Here is an 18,440-nt window from a genome sequence, read left to right on the forward strand (position 1 = left end):
AAGTGGCTGAAAAGGACGTTGCTTCCACTAGCAAGTCCAAGAAACCCTTAGGTATTCTTAATCAAAAGGGTTTTGAAAAGGAGAGTAAAGAGTATGCAAAGATTTACGCTCTAGTGGCAAAAGAGGATTATGTCCTCCAGAATGAGGCCGTTATTGAAATTCCTCCTAAGGTGAAACCGTTAATGAAAGAATATGAGGAATTATTTTTTGAAGAACTACCATGAACTACCCCTATGCGAGACATTCAGCATGCCGTTGATCTAGTTCTTGGATCCTCTTTGCCGAACTTGCCCCACTATCGCATGAACCCCAAAGAACATGCTGAGTTAAAGAGGCAAGTAGATGAACTTTTGGGCAAAGGCTTGATTCGAGAAAGCCTGAGTCCATGTTACCCTCATTGCTTACGCTAAAAAAGGATGGAAGTTGGCACCTGTGCGTCAATAGTCAAGCGAAAAACAAGATCACTGTCAAGTATTGATTACCAATTCCCAGGCTTGATGATATGCTTGACATGATGGCAGGCTCTGCCATATTTTCAAAGATAGATCTAAAAAGTGGGTATCACCAAATTAGAGTTTGAGTTGGTGATGAGTGGAAGACCGCTTTTAAGACAAAGGATGGTTTATACGAATGATTAGTTATGCCTTTTGGCTTAACAAATAAGCCAAGCACATTCATGAGAGTAATGACACAAGTGCTTAGACCATTCATTGGCAAGTTTTTGGTTGTTTACTTTGATGATATTTTAATTTATAGTAAAACCAAAATTGCCCACTTGTCACATCTTCGACAAGTATTTGAAACACTCAACAGAGAGAAACTGTACGCAAACCTAAAGAAATGCACGTTCTTCAACAATCAAGTTATATTTCTTGGGTTGTTGTCTCAATTGAGGGTGCGGAAGTTGATCCTGAGAATGTTCGTGCTATTGTTGAGTGGCCAGAACCCACTAATATCCATGAAGTTGGAAGCTTTCATGGATTGGCGATTTATTCGAGATTTATTAAAGGGTTAAGTTCCATTATGGCTCCCGTGACGGATTGCAAAAAAAAGGGGAGTTCAAGTGGACCAAGAGTGCCACGAAAGCATTTCAAGAAGTTAAGAAGCTCATGACTGAGGCCCAGTATTGCGTCGACCAGACTTTTCTAAGGTATTTGAGGTTGCATGTGATGCATCTGGTGTGGATGAACAACTTTGAATATTGGTTCTCATTATCCATCCACTAAAATGATCAATGAATTTATGGAAATATTATCGCAAAAATACCTGAATAAACCAAAATTAACTAAACACAAATGTACAGAAGTACAAGTTATCCATCAGAATAATGTGCCCAACTCAAAATTGGAAAGCATCTCACACAAGGTTAATAGACGGACTTTAAACATAAGCTCTTCCCATCTATCTACTAAAAAGATCCTAGAGACTTCCATTTAAAAAGAAAAAGAGAGAGACTTAATACAAAAGAACCTGGCGAAAGCTCTGACAAAGAGTTACAAGCATGACAAATACGTAGGTCTAATAGAAATCAAGGAACAATGCAACAATATGAAAATGTAAACTATTTTCTCCCATGTCAACAAAAGAATTTATTAAGAAAAGATTGCTAGACAAGTCAGAACATTCCTGACATACCCCAAATCACTAAGTGCTAATGCAACTGCGCAGAAATTAGGAACTCCACTTCTCACAACCTGCTAATTCTAACAAAAATTGTCAATGCTAAGTTGATAATAAGCCATTATCGGCATAGAAAAAATAAAAGCATCTAAATCAAATGGAAGAGTATTGCTCATATAACATACTGAAGGAAGTGATCAATCCTAGAGATATGACATGCAAATATAATGATTGATGGTAAAGCACATTACTTTTAACAAAAAATGACCAGTTTCTAAGATAGAGGCAGATATGTAGGGTATGGGTTACGAAGAAAACTGCCAAAAGGGAAGTGCTGTTCTAAAAAACAAATCCAACGTTGATACATGTCCCACCATTTAAAAAACGTTGATATGCATCCCAAAAACACATGGAAATGACCCCTGCCCCCATCCCCCCCCGCCCGCCGGTGTCTGTCTCTTCAATCTCTATAATTATCATTTTTTTTTCTTTCCTGTTTTGACAATTCCCACTAACATTATCGGTTATTAGTTGTTAGGAAACATGATTGATATCAAATCCAACTAGAATGATTGCTATAGTTGATGTACATCAATTTATATAAGGAAATCAATTATTATTTTCATTTAACAATTATAAAATCAAAAACAAGAAAGTAAGACCACTTACAACATAGATGATCCAAAGACCTAGAATGAGGGTTACTCAAGCACGCACTATGAAAGTGGATGACATAGAATGAGGGTTACTCAAGCACGCACTATGAAAGTGGATACATGCAAGTGCTATTTCCTCTAATACGTGATATGATGGCTTAGGCTTTCCCGCTTTAGTATATAGGACACAACGGTCTCTGGGAAGGAGTAAATTAAAGGTAGAATAGTCTAGGTTGCTTCAGCACATTCTACTAGGCATACATTACACAGTAATATGGACAAGCTTATGTTGTAATTTATGCATGAAATTATGACAACTGCTATTATAAATAATGCATGCACACATGCACATTAATATTTTACAACTGAGAGGGATTCTCAGGTAAGAAGAGGGAAGGGGCTTTGGGACTTTCATATTATGGTTTGATGAGAGAGGGCTGTGATCTTGCTTAAGTTGGGTCCGTCACTACACTGTACAGTGGGTCCTGATCTCCCTTCTGGGAGGACATTAAAAATGATTACTTTTATTATCAATAATGCATGCATTGCATTTTATAACTCAAAGAGAGGGATTCTTGAGCAAGCAGAGGAGGGGCTTTGGGCCTTTTGAATTAGGCTTGATAAGAGAGGGGGTTACCACCATGGTTAAGTTGGGTTTATGACTGCTGTTTACTGGGTGATGATCCTCTTTCCAGTGGGATGCTAAATATAGAGATCTGGGTCACAAAGGACCAATGAAGTGTGTTTACACCCCAGATAAAAAAATGCAGGAGAAGCAAACATTTTTGGCAATCCAGAGCCAAACTATAACTTTGCATGTGCAAACAAAGTATTGCTCATAATTTGTAAACAAATGTTTTGGCTTTGCGTTGATCTAATTTGAATGTAAGCTTGCATTTTGCTGCTGGAATTTTAGGACAATGACATATAGAATTAGGATTGGTTTCAACATATTAAATTGCCTAAGCTTATACCCAATACCACGTACTTAGATCCTGTGATACTGGCACACACACTGCCAGGGAACAAAATATGGCACAGTGCTTCGGAACAAAAGATTAGAAGTTCTTTGTTTATTTTCCATGCTTATTTTCTCTCTTTTATTATAGTAATTACATGTATACTTAATATTACAAAATGAATATATAGATAAATATTTACACTACAACATACTCTCTTTTTTCCACCATATTTGGGGGACGAATGTCGATATGTGCATTCATCCAAGCACAATGCATGTGCTTGAGAGCATTGCTGACATCGAGGAGGGAGACAACGATGAGGACAACGGCAACAACTTATCAATTTCTTTGAGAATTGATATGAACTCGTGTCTTATTATTTTTAAGATTATTATCCAATATTCATGACTTTGGATAGAAAAAGTCAAAAAGGATGATTAGTATATGACGAGTTTGTTAGCAAACGATTTGCACTACGATATTGAATAACAAATCATGGTAGTTTTTATTTAAATTAATGGATTTGGATAAAAATAAATAATTAGTTGGATAAAAATAGATAATCAGTCATTTTATTATTGTCTCTGATTTGTTTGTAATTTTTTAATGTGGAAATGCAAATATGAATGAATTTTACGATTTACCATCCGATATGTCGATATGATTCAACCCCTATTACGATTTATGCTTCAATTTCGATTTTCAAAACATTGCCCACAAAGACTATTCATGACCATGGATTTAAATTTCATTTTCGGTTTCAATTTCTCCCTTGGCCGAAACCAAAATTTCGATCAAATCCAGTAATAAAAAAAGTATTATTTTATTAATTCCCAAATTTTGGCCGAAACTACCGAAATTTCGGAATAATAATATGAAATTTCCGAAATTGATTTTGGACGAAATTTAAAACCATACTCATGACACAAGTAGTTCAGCTTGACTTGAAACCATTCAAATCTAAGTTAGCTCACGAGTTATTTAATCTTAATGTTTGGCAACAAGGTCTTTCTAATATAATAACTAATCAATTCATGGCAGTGTTAAATAGAGGTATTTAAATGAAAAGAAAACTAAGGAAATTGCTCAAATGATAAATACACTTACATCGTATGTGTCTACAAGCGCTAGAAAGTTATTTGGGAACGCCAATGCATATGAGGTGAAAGCTGCCAGCTCACTCTGGTTTGTCTCACCAAAAATACCACGTAATGAATTTGACCACTGAAAAGCCTGAACAGATATATTTGAATTAAAAAGAATTCAAAAGTAGGGCCCACAAACATACAAGTTGATTCAAATAAACAATATCCCGTGGTCATATATTCTAGGTGAAATGGCAAAGTACTTGCATGTGGCAGCCATATCCAGAAAAGATAAAAAGCGGAACTATATTTAAAAAAATAAGCCAGTTTTCCGTTTGATGGCACCAAGAAATTATGTTTAAAAAGGGATGTGAATGCGCATGAAAACATTAAAAAAACTTCCAAATTCACAACGAGAACAATAAACAGGGAATGCAGAGAATGTTAACCAGTGTGGACAACTAAAGAATTAAAAGGCACATCCCACATTCAGAGGGAAAGTCTCCAAAAGCCAGAGGGTTAGGATCATCTGTATGAATAAAGTTCTCAGCATGGCCCATACACAGTAGGCCCTGAATGCAAGGTTTGGAGCATCTAACGGTGGCCTGCACCTATATTTTATACTGTTTTCAAGGATAACTACATGCATGCATCATATAACAGCTCCTACACACAAGCAAGTGAAGGGTTACATAGAGAATTGATTGTGAATATATACATGTATGATAGAAGATATTAGGCATGGATCATATGTGCAATTAAGTACGTGCATGCAAGCGTTATGTTACTGGGAAAGATGATGGTGTTAGGAAACACATTTTTCCATACTCTAATAATTGTTTTACATGTGCAATTAAGTGCGTGCATGCATGTGTTATGTTACTGGGAAAGATGATGGTGTTAGGAAACACATTTTTCCCATATTCTAAAAATTGCATTTACAAATGATTTATGACCTTAATTCTGGATTATTTACGCCAAGTACTGAAGTAACACAGTTATAAATAAAGTAGACCCTCTGATATGTCATATTCTTGGGATTGGAGAGGCTCATTATGTTGTGCAACATTGAGCAGGAACCTTGCATTCTACATTTTGTACTAGAGAGGGTAGGGACTAGGGAGTAAGTTGTTAAGAGTGAATTCTTTCTGTAATATTGTGTCATGTTGTGTAACATTGAAGTAGTCAGGCTACTAATATGGACACATTGGGGTGGGGGCGAATTGAAACTAAGACAAACCCTAGAATGCTATGTACGTGGCCATGGAAGAGTTTAAGGATGCACGCTTGGCCAAATTAGCAATTAGGAGGCCCAGGCAACTGGGCATGCAATTGCCTCACATTGAAACTTGACAGTTGCAAAGAAGAAAAATATTTGCGAAAAGCATCTGTATGCTTCAATAATCATTCAAAAAACAAATGCATGCTTCAATAAAAGCATGCTCAACTACGGTTTTCCACAGCTGGAAATCGTAATGCCGAACTTGGTAGCAAAATAGGAAGCAAAGGGCTGACAAGTCCTATTTTTTTCACAAATGGGCACTTTGGTTAAGTTGTCTTACAATGCCAGTCAAAGCTCATTGCCCTCTGTGGGTTGATAACACAAAAGGGAACACAGTTTTCTGTTCAACACTTCAACTCAACACTCCTGGATAAAGGCAGCCACCCTTCTTTAATGGCCGATATCTGCAGAACTGTCTTCGGAATGAAACAAATCTATAGCATGTGTGAAGAAGTAAACTAGATGCTAAACATGAGTATTATCCTATGTCACAAATATCTTTGATATTTTCAAAATATGGCGATTTTATCACAACATCTTGATAAAAGAAAAAATTCCGGAATAATCCCGAGATTTTAAAAAATATAGTGATATTTTCATTCTATCATTTATCGTGATAATATTACAATAATATCATGATATTTTTATTTTTTGTTAAATTATATATTTTTAAATAATTTTATTTTTATCATTTCTCACAATATAAACCCAAAAAAATTAATATATCTCGATATTTTCCCTTGCTGAGAAATTCCCGAGAACAATATTTTTGACTTAAGCAATCAAAAACAACTCTAAAAGGTCCTTTTTTGATATTTTACCATACTAGGATGTAGTAGCTCAGCAACTAGTGGGTTAGCTTACCCACTAAATATACTGGATAAAATCCTTAAGAATTCCACACAGAATTTGAGTAGTGTATGTAAGATGCAATAAGTAGTGCTTATAGTTAAACCAAAAAAATAAGATCAGATAAGGAAAAGGGGGCTGCCAATCACCTGAAGTTTGCTTAGCCAGGTCTGCACCAAACTAAGAAAATCCTCACAAGTAACTGAACCATCACAACTACGAAGTGCTTTGTCCACGATCTCATCAGGGCCCTAAAACACTTGATAATTAGACAATAGATAGACAGGACTTCATATACTAATAAATTGTAAATAGACTTGTGCAGTTCCATGGCAATTGAAGAGCCAATACCATATGCGACTAGGAAAAAAAGCATTAATTTTTGGCAAATGATGTGTAGCCAAAAGCACAGTTTAGAGAAAAATACTTTTGCCGTTTAAGATTTGTTCCAATAGGTGATGTAATTTCATTTAGAGGCAGGAAAGCGAGACAAATGCTTGACAAATGAACCAGAGGCCTTGATCTGAAACGAATGAAATGTTTACTACAAAATTGTCTCTCAGAACATAACCTTAAAACCATGGTTTTAAATTTCTACCAAAACTGACATGAAATGAACGAAATGTTTTTTTTTTTTTTAAATGATGAAGGATTTTATTAATAAAGAGGGAAACCCCAAGGATAGTCAATACAAGAGAAAGCCAAGATCAAGAACCTCCAAAAACAAAGCTAGATCAAAACAATAAACACATCAAGGAGAGGGAAATCAAACAGCTCCAAGTGAGTTGTCTCAGCCCCAGACTGAGCCAGCCGATCCACTGTCGCAATGAGCCGACCTCCTAACATGCTGAAAAGATGTGTCGTGTGTCATGACCCTCCATACGATCCTATATTTATTCGATGCCATTTGTGAACCTCCGAGGGTGAGGATTCCTATGATACATCCACCGAATCACGTTCAAGGAGTCTCCTTCCACAATCAAACGATCCATGTCGCCGTTATCTATGAGTTAAATGCCCATTAAAATAGCCATCACCTTCGCCTCATTGGAACCTTTGATACCAATTGGGCCCGAGAAAGCCCACTTGGTATGGCCTAGCCCATCTCTTAGGATCCCTCACACAGTAGTCGAACCCAGATTCACTAAACTCGATCCGTTAAAATATAGCTCCCTTCCCCCCCTACTGGATCATTTTCAAAACAATTGCCATTTTTTTTAGCACGGCACAAATCCATGACCATAGAGAAACTTCAATCTGAAAGCAAGTAAAAAGACATTGACAATGTTGATGAAAGCAATATAACTATGTCAGCACTCTAAACATCTGCCTAGAAAATACGGTTAGACTTGGATAGGCTTTCATATGACATTTATCAGTGCTAATTACCAACCAGAGTTAAAAATTACCAACCATAAATGAGCTAACAAAGGCATGAGAATGTGTTCCACGAAGAGGTATGCCAAATAACTTTCCAGCTGCAACGTTGCTGTCAATTTAGGACACAGAAGAGACATGAGACAGTACTCAAAGTTTAATCAGCAGATCAATGAAACATCATATGATCCTTCCAATTGAGCGCATTTTTCAAAAACCAGTGCATAAACATTATAAGATCGGACCGTTTCATACCATACGTATACTGGGAAACAAGGAGTTACATGAAAAAATCCAAATTAGTTAAGATAATTAAATGTTAAACCACGAAGTGTGGAGTTTTGATAAGTACAACACTAGAACCTCAAATATTTTGGAAACGATCGGCTTTATTTTGGAACAAACAAGAAATCTACCAAAAATTTACAATGAACTAAATGAATGGTCATAAAATTTACCATGACCGTTTCATATGAAAGATATACCGGAAAACCAGGAGTCACATGAAAAAAGCCAAATTAGTAAAGATAGAGTACAACACTAGAACCTCACACATTTTGGAAAAGATCGGCTTTATTATGGAGCAAACAAGAAATCTACAAAAAATTTAAGTGAATGATCATAAAATTTACAATGAACTAAATGAATGATCATAAAATTATTCTTGGTCCATGACTAGCACCCAGTATATCTGTATATGAAAAACTACTAGTGAAAATATTTTCTCTCTCTATCTATCCGTAAAAAGGTGGGGGTGGCACCAATTGAGGAGAAGATGAGAAAGCACCGTTTAAGATGGTTTGGGCATATCCAACGTAGGCCTTTGGATGCTCCAGTGAGAAGAAATGACATGTACCAAGTTGATGGAGTAAAAAGACGTAGGGGCAGACCGAAAACAACTTGGGTAGAAACAGTGAGGAAAGACTTGAGAGCTAGGAACATAACAGAGAACATGACCTTGGATAGGAGAGAATGGAAGAAAATGATCCAAGTAGACGAACCCAACTAGTGTCAGGATTAGACTTAGTCAATTTGAGCCGGGTAGATCCTTTCGCCCTCTTCATGAAAATTTTCTAAAGGATTCATTAGCCGACCCCAACTAGTTTGGGACAAAGGCTTAGTTGAGTTGAGTTGAGTATCTATCCGCACGCACGCACGCACTTAGTTCAGTTGCTCTGAAAAACTTGCATTATTTTCTATGCATGTGCATAGAAGCTCGTTAACCCATATGTGTACACTTTGAGGTTTCTCCTTATGATACTGTTAAGAGTTAGTTTATATTTGAGTTATATTGAAGTTCGGTATATTTCTTTCATGTTTAAATCGGCTTATTTCATATTATTATGACGAGGCCAATTTAACATGGCCCTAATGGCATTAGCTGTAAATAATTACAATAGATTGTTTATAAAGAGGCTGTTTCATGAATGGTTGAGATTAAAAAAAAAAAGTTTTTCAGTTAGACTAATCTCACCGTGAATGGGCTGATTTCGAGCGCGCACCTAGTGACGACATATGTGAAATCCACTCGTTTGTAAAAACGTCAAAATGTGGGGTTGGGTTCTCGGCTTTAATTTGGAACAAACAAGAAATCTACCAAAAATTTAGAAGGAACTAAATGAATGATCATAAAATTATTCTAGGTCCATGACCAGTACCCACTATAAGAAAAACTACTAGTCAAAATATGTTGCGAAAAATCAACTAAGAAAGCATCTCTCTATATATAAACACATAGTTACCAAGTTGGGAAACGAATTCAAGAAGTGAAACGTGAAATGAAAGCAGGAAACAGGGTGGAAATAGAGGGAAAACAAGAGCGGTGAAGCAATAGAAAATCATTTGAGAAACACACTAAGAAACGTCTAAGAAATGCATTAGAAACATTTCAGAAATGATAGAAATATGTCAAGGGAAACACATGAAATACAAGGGAAACACGAGAGAAATATGTGAGAGGAATAGACCTAACTTTTTCGTGATTTTTAAAAAAAAATAGAGGCATGCATAGATGATTTATGTATGTTCCTTACATATTTTATATTTTAACTGATTTTTTATTTATTTCTATTTTTATTACGATATATACTACTAATTTTCTTTTTAATATGTAACATTTCCCGTATGTTTCACAAGTTTTCCACATATTTACATACATTTTTTGTGTTTCATGTACGTGTCCCATGCACTTTCCCATACATTTTTCATGCGTTTACATACATTTCCCATACTAATTTTTTTTTTATTACTATATATACTAGTAATTTTCTTTTTAATATGTAATGTTTTCCGTATGTTTCACACATTTTCCACACGTTTGCATACATTTTCTGTGTTTCACGTACGTTTCCACGCATTTCCTATACTTCTTTCATGCGTTTCGCACATGTTTCCCGCATGTTTCCCACGTGTTTCCCGGGCATTTCAGAAACGTTTCCCCAATTTTTTCATGTTTCAGAAACATTTCCGGGGAAATGTGTTTCCCACCTCCCCAAGGAGTTTCTGGCAACTATGTACACACACACATATACTTCTATGCATTTTTTGTAGCCACGTGAAATTTCAAATACTTCATGTCATTAATGTAGACAGCTTGGATATCTCATGTCAGATCATGAGAAGAATATGGGAAATACCAACAAAAACCAATTACCGTTTCCTTCAAACCAAACCTGCTCTTCTGCAGTCCAGATGTGTCCTACCTTATTTTCCTATATTGCTAACCTTCAATCCAAGCTTGCTTCTAAGGAGGTAATTTAGAAGATTATTCAATGCCGCCCTTGACCTCACTGATTTGCTGATTTGTACCACTTCTTATATTATGGATGGTACTCTGTCTTGCTTCCTTAGATACTTTTTAGATGAGGGTTTGGTTAAACCTTGCTGATGGCTACCTAGGGGTATGTTGTTCACCTTCCTCGGAATTAGTTTTATAACATATTGGATATATTTTTACTGTTCAATCACTTGTTGAAATTAATTTCTATAGTTCGTTTGCTCTGAATATACAGATTTTTGGCCCATTGATGAAGCTAATTGTTCAGTGATTCATGTTGCTGTTCAGAATTATTATATTTGATCACTGCATTGCTTTTACTCAATTTTCATTAAGGCTCGATCATCTAGTTTAGTCAACCACATGATAGATTTTAACAAGGATTCTTGAAATTATAATACAATTATCACCATATATAGCCTGAGAGCATAGATGTCCAAGATGAAATACTAAATATCATTTTGTGAGAGGATGTACACCACAATATGCGAGGCATGTAACTCAATAGTTTCCACTATACTGCAGATAAACCATTTACATGGTAACATGGCAAATAAATGTGAGAAGAAAATTCTTCATCCTATTAAATTATTCCTAGACTCATAACAGGAATTACTGTGTCATAAATTTATTTAAGAAATTTCAATCCATCGATCAAAATCCCTAATATATGCTCCAAAAACAATATTCAATGTTACAGAAATAAGAAATAACCTTGTTGCATCGAATCCACCCATATAGCAGTATTTTGATGCGCTTATTCCACCATCAGGCCCCTATATCTCAAATAAATATAACATACTTCTGATAAAGTAAAAACTCATAATCCATAAGCATTTCACACGAGAGAAGATAAAGATTCAAAACCTGTGCCCGTCGAAGACCAAACTCGAGCAGAAGTTTGGACTTCCCTGCAACAAATCTGTGTCTTGCAGCATTCGTAGCAACTAAGGAAGCATAATTGATAAGATTCACAAATGGAGTTTCAAGCAGTTGAACCGCCTGAAATGCAATACAGAAAAACCTGTGTTTTGGTGATGAAAAATATCAAAATAACATTCAAGAATACAATTGCAAGTTTGATTAAGCACAATTAAAATTTCACATAAACTGAAAACGGAAAGATGGTCTAGATTTATCAATAAAAATCTTCAAGATAACTATGTTTAACAAAGAAACTTTATTTGATGGTACTCACAGCAACAGGTCCTTCAACCCTCAACAAGGGTATCTTAGGAAAAACAACTGATCCCTCAGAAATAGAGTACACTTCAACATCAGAGCAGTCAATTCCCCTTAGATAATCGAAAAATCCATCCTATAGAAAACATAGATAGTCAACAAAATGTTTTTTTTAATGGTCAACAAAATGTTATGCCGGCAGTAACTACATAAGGCATATAAAGAAGCAGAACAACTAGCTATCCATGTGAAACTAATCAGATCATACCATTAGATGAGGCATGAAATCATAAAGCTTGTCTCGTATATGACAAAACAAAGACAATGGGACATGCTCCTCAGTTCAATTTAGTAGTAAATACAACGTGGCCCCCAGTTTATTATGCCTATTTATTGTTTAGTCCCAAACTGTATGTTTATTTATCAGTTTAGTAGTATCATCATTTTAGGCTCATTTGTACATACTCTTGTCCATTTATTGGAGATCTCCCTCTTCGCAATACATCCTATAAAGGCATTATCTCATAGCAGCTATTTTTGCTACACCATAGAATGTCCTAGCCTAGAGGTTTTGTAAATGGTATGGGCTGGGATTGAAGCTTAGAAAAGAAACTTAGGTTCTTTACCACTTTGATTAGTGTAGGCATGCAGCCACATCATATTTCGGCATTTCCGGTAATGGAAGTATCTTGGAAACCTCAAAATCTGAGATTTACTGCCATTATGTAATGTCTCACTACTACATCCATAAGAAAATAACACCCCGCCCTCTCTCTCTCTCTCTCTCTCTCTCTCAACAACATTCAAAAAAAAAAAAAACTCTCACAAAAGCCCCACCCAAGTTGTATAACATATACTCAATAGTCTTGACAACTTGGTCTACTTGTCAAGGACATCTAGGGATGTGTGGTCTTGTTTTCCCTTGACATTCCATTTTTCGATGGCAGGTACAGCTATTTCAAGATTGCAAATGATCCATTGAGTCAGATCTTCATTAGACGGCTCATCAAAGATATGTTTCAAAGGCAAAGATTTAGGGAGAGAATACGGAATAGCCTCTGAAGAGGAAGCTGACAAGTACTTTCGAGAATAAGGGTTAATTAGGCATATTTTAGTAGAAGGGGCAAGAAAGCATTGATCGTTGTGCAGTCCAGTGCACCTCGAGGTGTAATCGAGGAACCGGGGGACCTTGAACACAAGATAGGCAATTGAGGATAGATCCATGGGGCCTGTTTGGGGAAAGTAAATTAGGAACAAGGGATGGAAAGTCTTGTTGGCTAGTCTGTGCTCTTTGGACTTTTCAAACTTAGCGAACTGAAACATTGAAATTCTTATTCATTAATTTAGTTAGTTATGTGAGGTTTTGCGGTGGAGCGAACTCACCGGCTTTTAGAATCCTGGAAAATATCAAATGTGTACATAAGAGGGATTTTGATGTGTTTTAACCAAGGTTGCCAGAGCGGGAATCAAAACGGGAATCAAAGGCTCCCAAGATGGTCGGAAGCAGGAATCGTGAAGTCGCCGGAGAGTCGCCAGGGAGTTGTCGGGGAGTCGCCGGGGAATTGTTGGGGAATCGCTAGGGAATTGGGCATCGCAAGGGAATCTCCGGAGAACTGCTGGGAAATCGCGTTTCACATAACATTAAACCACGGTTCCCAAAAGTAGGAATCGAGTTTCCGGGGAATCATAAACCGCGATTCCCAAGAGTGGGAATCGAGTTTCCGGTGAATCCGAACCGGGATTCCTAGTTTTTTGGGATTCGAGAAGATTCCCGTTTTGGATTCGAGAACCCGGGAATTGAGCTTCCCCACTACTAGGTAAGAATCCTGCTTCCTTGGTTTTAACCCTCCACAATTTGGCTGGATAGGGTAAATGAACATCAAAAACCCGTAACGGAATTAAATCAATTATATTTTACGTGTAAATGGGAAAAACTAAAAAAACGTTATAGCTGATTTTTTTTCCATTACGTTTTGCTCAATTTTATCCATAAAAGAGTGTTCATTCATAGTTGTGTTCCATAAACCATTCCTAAATGGAATGCTTAGGAAGGTCTGTTTAGAACGGAACAGAATTGACAACTAAGTTTTCCTCTAAAAATCCAAGAAAGAAAAAGAAAAAGAAAAAGAAAAATTAATATAACTGGATCCACCATTTTCATCTTGAGATATATAGTTATCAACATTTAAATTTCAAAAAATCTAGACAATTTGTACTTTAATTTAAAAAGGAATATGTAAGTCGTTTTTTCCTTTAAAAAAAAGGAATATTTAAGTTAAATTGTTTCTTCTTTTTGTATTTTTATTTATTTATTGAATTTACTATATTTTTACATAGTTTTATATATTTTTAAACTTGTGTGTGTGTGTGTGTTTCCTAAAACATGAAGCCCAAGATTGTTCGGCTAACAAGTTGGCGGATAGCCTTGCCAGAGATGGTGTCTCCAAGGATTCTTTAGTCCTCTTTGATGTGCTTCCGCCTTGAGTTTTAGCTTTCTTTAGTAATTTTTTTTGTATAGCTCTTTCCTCTCTGTATTTTGACCATATTGGTCGTCTTTGCTTTTTAATAAATTTGCTATCATTTTCAAAAAAAAAAATGAAGCCAAAGAAAACCAAAACTATAAAAATTTCTGAAATACTCTTGTTGAGAAATTCTAGTAAAAAATCTTCATTTTGTAATATTTGACAATAATCAGTTTTAACAACATTTTTTTTTCCTTTTTTTATAAGTGAAAAAAATCTTTATAGGAGAAGAAAAAGAGATAGATAAGAAAGTCATAAAAGGGACAACGCCATCTTTATAGTTGTAAAACCACTGCTAGATGATTATATAATATATATCCATCAACTTATACATAAGATACAATTGTAAAGAAATGAAATGGTATAGCTAGGGAACTTAAATATCTTTTAGAAGGTGCATAAAAATGATTAGTTGTTTAAAATGAAAGGCTAATGCAATAGTTTGATTATTCCAACCAAAATGGAAACTGCCGCCTGTTACTCAAGTAAAAAATCCTGGGTTTCTGAAATTTTCCCAAACATTTGAAAGTTTTATCATCAGTGACTATTTTCTGGCCATTTTTCTATTATATATTCTGTTTCCTCTTTCATCAATATCTGTTTAAAATTTAAAATATAACCAGAGTAAAAAATAGCATTGATAAATAAATTTAATATACCTCACATGTAGGAGGCAAAGTAGAGCGCAGGAAGGAGATCTCCTCCTCCTTAAATTTGAAATTAGCAATAAAACGAATACATTCTTCTAGGCCCGCAAAGATAGTGTATTCACCTCCAAAAGGATTCTTCCGGAAATATAAATCAAACCTGAAACATATCCAAGTTTAGGAACAAAAAGAGTCACCGATTTGTTTCATAATTCAGAAACAACTCGTATAACAGTTTGGCAACTAACAAAAGTAAAGCCCAGTAGTAAATACATACTAGTGGCAACTACATGAGTAACCAATGCAAGGAAAATAATGTGCTACAATCACATGGATGGAAGAAATTTCAAAGTCTAGTGCAAAGAGAAAAAGACACTTAAAAATAAATTGCAACCCGCGTCTCATCTTATGTACTGTTTGCCACTCAACACCTAATCAGAACTAAGTTTGCTGCAGGCTAGCGCCCTAAATATCCAAAAATCCACTCCAAATGCACTAAATAATACTGATATAGGGAAAAATCCCTAAATTGAGCTAATTTGGCAGGAAACAAGTCTTATGGTATGGCACCAATTCAATGCTGATGGTCAACATCGTTACACCTAGTTAAGAGTTCACTGAAGTGAAGTGATTCTAGTCTAAATGGTTAATAATCTCCAAATATTTCCATTCAAAAAAAGAAAATTCCATTGGAAGTGTTGTATATTTCTGGAAAATCTGTTCGACACAACTTTACTAGAAAAAGTCAAGGATAGCATGGCTCATTAAGGGTAGTAAAAACACTTCCTACTTCCACCAAAACACACTACATTTTGTGAGAGAGGATATAGTGACAGAAGTCCAGGAATTTAATCATAGTGGGGATATAACTGGGTTTTTTGAACCAGACTACTCCTCTGCCTAGGATGATGGGCAGATACAATATAATGGATTTTGCGTGCCTCAATGAGGAATGATGTTATTTTAGGAGGTGATGCAAGAGTAACCTCCTATAAATCAAAGAAATCATGAAAGAAGAATAAATATCAAGGCAAGAGGAAACAAGATGCTGGTTTGTGTGCACAATCCTAATATCTGGCCTAACTCCATATCAGTGTTTAAAAACGCGGATGCGGCATGGAACGTGGCCAAGAAAAATCCTTGTCGAACTCGGGGTGGACGCGGTTGATACGGCTGAGTACTCGGTTGATGCGGTCATAACTCGGGAGAGACAAAGGAGTTTTTATTGACTCTATAGGACACAACGCGGAACACGGCCATGGTAAAAGGGAGTCGAATAGGGGGAGTCAACGCGGATATAGGGGAGTTTTAAAACTATGCTCCATATTACTATCATGGGCCAACCATTGGAGCCTATGAGTAGAAGCTTAACATCAAGTCAAATACTTATGGTTCTGTTTGGTGAAAAACCGATCACGATTGCTATGGAACAAATATGGAACACTAGAGAAAATGCAACAGAAGAACCCTCTGAAGTTCATCCTTTCCAGTAACGAAACTAAATAATTGATTAAAGGAATCACGTCGGAGGTAGTCGGACGTGGTTACTATCATCCGTAATTGTATATGTATCATGTATGTATACTTGCTATTTTTAATGGCTATGTATGCATGTAAGGTATTGTCCGTAATTGCATAGTTTGCACGAGTCCAACCATACCCGGATTGTACACACTAGTATTTAAAGTTGCAAACTTAAGTCTACCAACTAGTCAAAATGCGTGAAGAATCATTTGCATATTTTGATATCCAGACAGAATATCCTATCAAAATCCCTTCCCTCCTACAATTGGCTACAACTACCAAGACTCCATCAAGCCAGTCATTTTAACTTACCATTTTCAATGTGTTATTAGAAATAGTAAAATACATAAGATAGTTTCCTATAGCTTAATAACATGAAGGTAATTTTTTCAGACAGTGTATCTTCAAGGTGAACCTCACACCTCATCCGTTAGCTCCTTGACTCAATCTAGATATATAAATCATGTTTAGCTAAACAAATTCCCAAAATTAAAAGATATTAAATAAATTCTGCGAACATCTGTTTCCCACAGAGACATAATTCTTAAAAAATAGCAAATCACCCAACACAAATTCAGCGCTAAATACCTATCTACTCCATTCCACCTAGCCCTAATCGATCATTTTCATTATTCTAATAGTAATCTGTAACGAATTCAATCAAAGCTACACAGAAAATCGAAACTAGCAGAAAACCTAACAGATAGACAAAAAAAAAACAAATTAATAAGAGAGAGAGAGAGAGAGAGAGAGAGAGAGAGAGAGAGCGAGAGAGAGAGAGAGAGAGAGAGAGAGAGAGAGAGAGAGAGAGAGCTGAGAAACTGAAATTCAGAGGAATTCAAAACGTACACGGCTCGATCGAGATGCTTGCCGGCTTTCCAATAAGCGTAGGCCATAGTGAACTGATATAGATCTGTGAGGAGCGGAGAAACCATAGGATTCGTTGGGCCACGGAGCGGAGAGAGCGAGCTCTGCTCTTCCATCGATCCATTCGCGTTCGAGTTCGCCTCCATTCTTTTTCGCCACAGCAAAAGCACCAGTTTTCCTTTTTCTAGGGTTTCGTTCTTGAGCTTCTTGTTCTGGTTATATTAAGGGAGAAGAGGACAAAGAGAGGGGTCCATCATCTATGTGGTGTTTTCAGTCAGGACGGGAAGAAAAAAACAGATCGTCAAGTCGTTAGCAAACGAGGCGGTACTGTTAATTCACATATATTCTATTGGATTTGCTAGGGACCATCGCACAAGGCATTTTTTAGGATGGTCTGATGCATTGGAGAGCAGCCACATAGGCTCACTTTTCAACAGATTTTGTTTTTATTCATGAGGTGGCTTCACTCTCATGCTCTTTATAATAATCTGGAGCGGAACTCACGGGGAAGACCAACGGTCCGAACAGAAGATAAGAGGGTCCTTGCTTTACTTTACTCTTAGCCTCTTGCTCCCGTGTTTTTAACGGCCGGATGAAAACTCGGACACAGGTCAACTTTTCATATTTATTCGCATAGTTTCCTAGATTTTGTTTCTTGATTTTTAGCTACCCCACCCTCATCTTTACTTGGAGACACTAATTTATTATGAAAATAATTCACGGTAGCCGAATATGCCCTATGAGAGTTATTACCGTCTTCATTTCTCATGCAAGGGTATTTTGGTCATTTGCATAGTAGCTAAAATTAGGCCCAGACGCTATCCCCCCCCCCCCCCCCCCCCCCCCCCCATAAAAACTTATCTACACAAGTCATCCAAAATTTTCTTAATTACCAATAGGGCCCTAAATATATATTAATTTTGCCTTTTACCCATTTTACAGTTATATCACCCTTACAAATCCCTAAAATCTCTCTCTCTCTCTAAAACCTCTCCATCCATCCCTCTCTTTAAGTCATTAGTCCATCTCACACTCCCACCATACGGACCCATAGAGATGTCCTTTTTTTTGGTAATTCTCTCTCTCTGGGA

At 36.4% G+C, this 18,440-nt stretch overlaps 1 protein-coding gene across 2 annotated transcripts in view; it reads right to left on the reverse strand.

Moving 5' to 3' along the window:
* The window catches only part of LOC143877682 (nicotinate phosphoribosyltransferase 2-like), a 28,534-nt gene extending 10,895 nt beyond the window's left edge, over positions 1-17,639 (reverse strand). Inside the window, exons 1-9 of one of the 2 annotated variants that reach the window (XR_013250722.1) lie at positions 17,332-17,639; positions 14,971-15,118; positions 11,806-11,925; positions 11,475-11,609; positions 11,322-11,383; positions 7,868-7,943; positions 6,604-6,705; positions 4,346-4,471; positions 1,636-1,694 (exon numbers count right to left, since the gene is read on the reverse strand). Coding sequence is in view for 1 of the 2 variants with exons in the window: in XM_077379873.1 (XP_077235988.1) it covers positions 1,636-1,694; positions 4,346-4,471; positions 6,604-6,705; positions 7,868-7,943; positions 11,322-11,383; positions 11,475-11,609; positions 11,806-11,925; positions 14,971-15,118; positions 17,332-17,495 (992 nt within the window). In the remaining variant the exon portion in view is untranslated. The remainder of the gene's footprint in view (positions 1-1,635; positions 1,695-4,345; positions 4,472-6,603; positions 6,706-7,867; positions 7,944-11,321; positions 11,384-11,474; positions 11,610-11,805; positions 11,926-14,970; positions 15,119-17,331) is intronic. The other variant, XM_077379873.1, reaches the window with a different exon arrangement.
* Between the last annotated feature and the right edge of the window lie 801 nt (positions 17,640-18,440).

The sequence above is a fragment of the Tasmannia lanceolata genome, unplaced genomic scaffold, assembly GCF_043159265.1.
Source record: "Tasmannia lanceolata isolate RefF3 unplaced genomic scaffold, GAP_Taslan_0.1 ptg000005l, whole genome shotgun sequence".
Classification (NCBI taxonomy): Eukaryota; Viridiplantae; Streptophyta; class Magnoliopsida; order Canellales; family Winteraceae; genus Tasmannia; species Tasmannia lanceolata.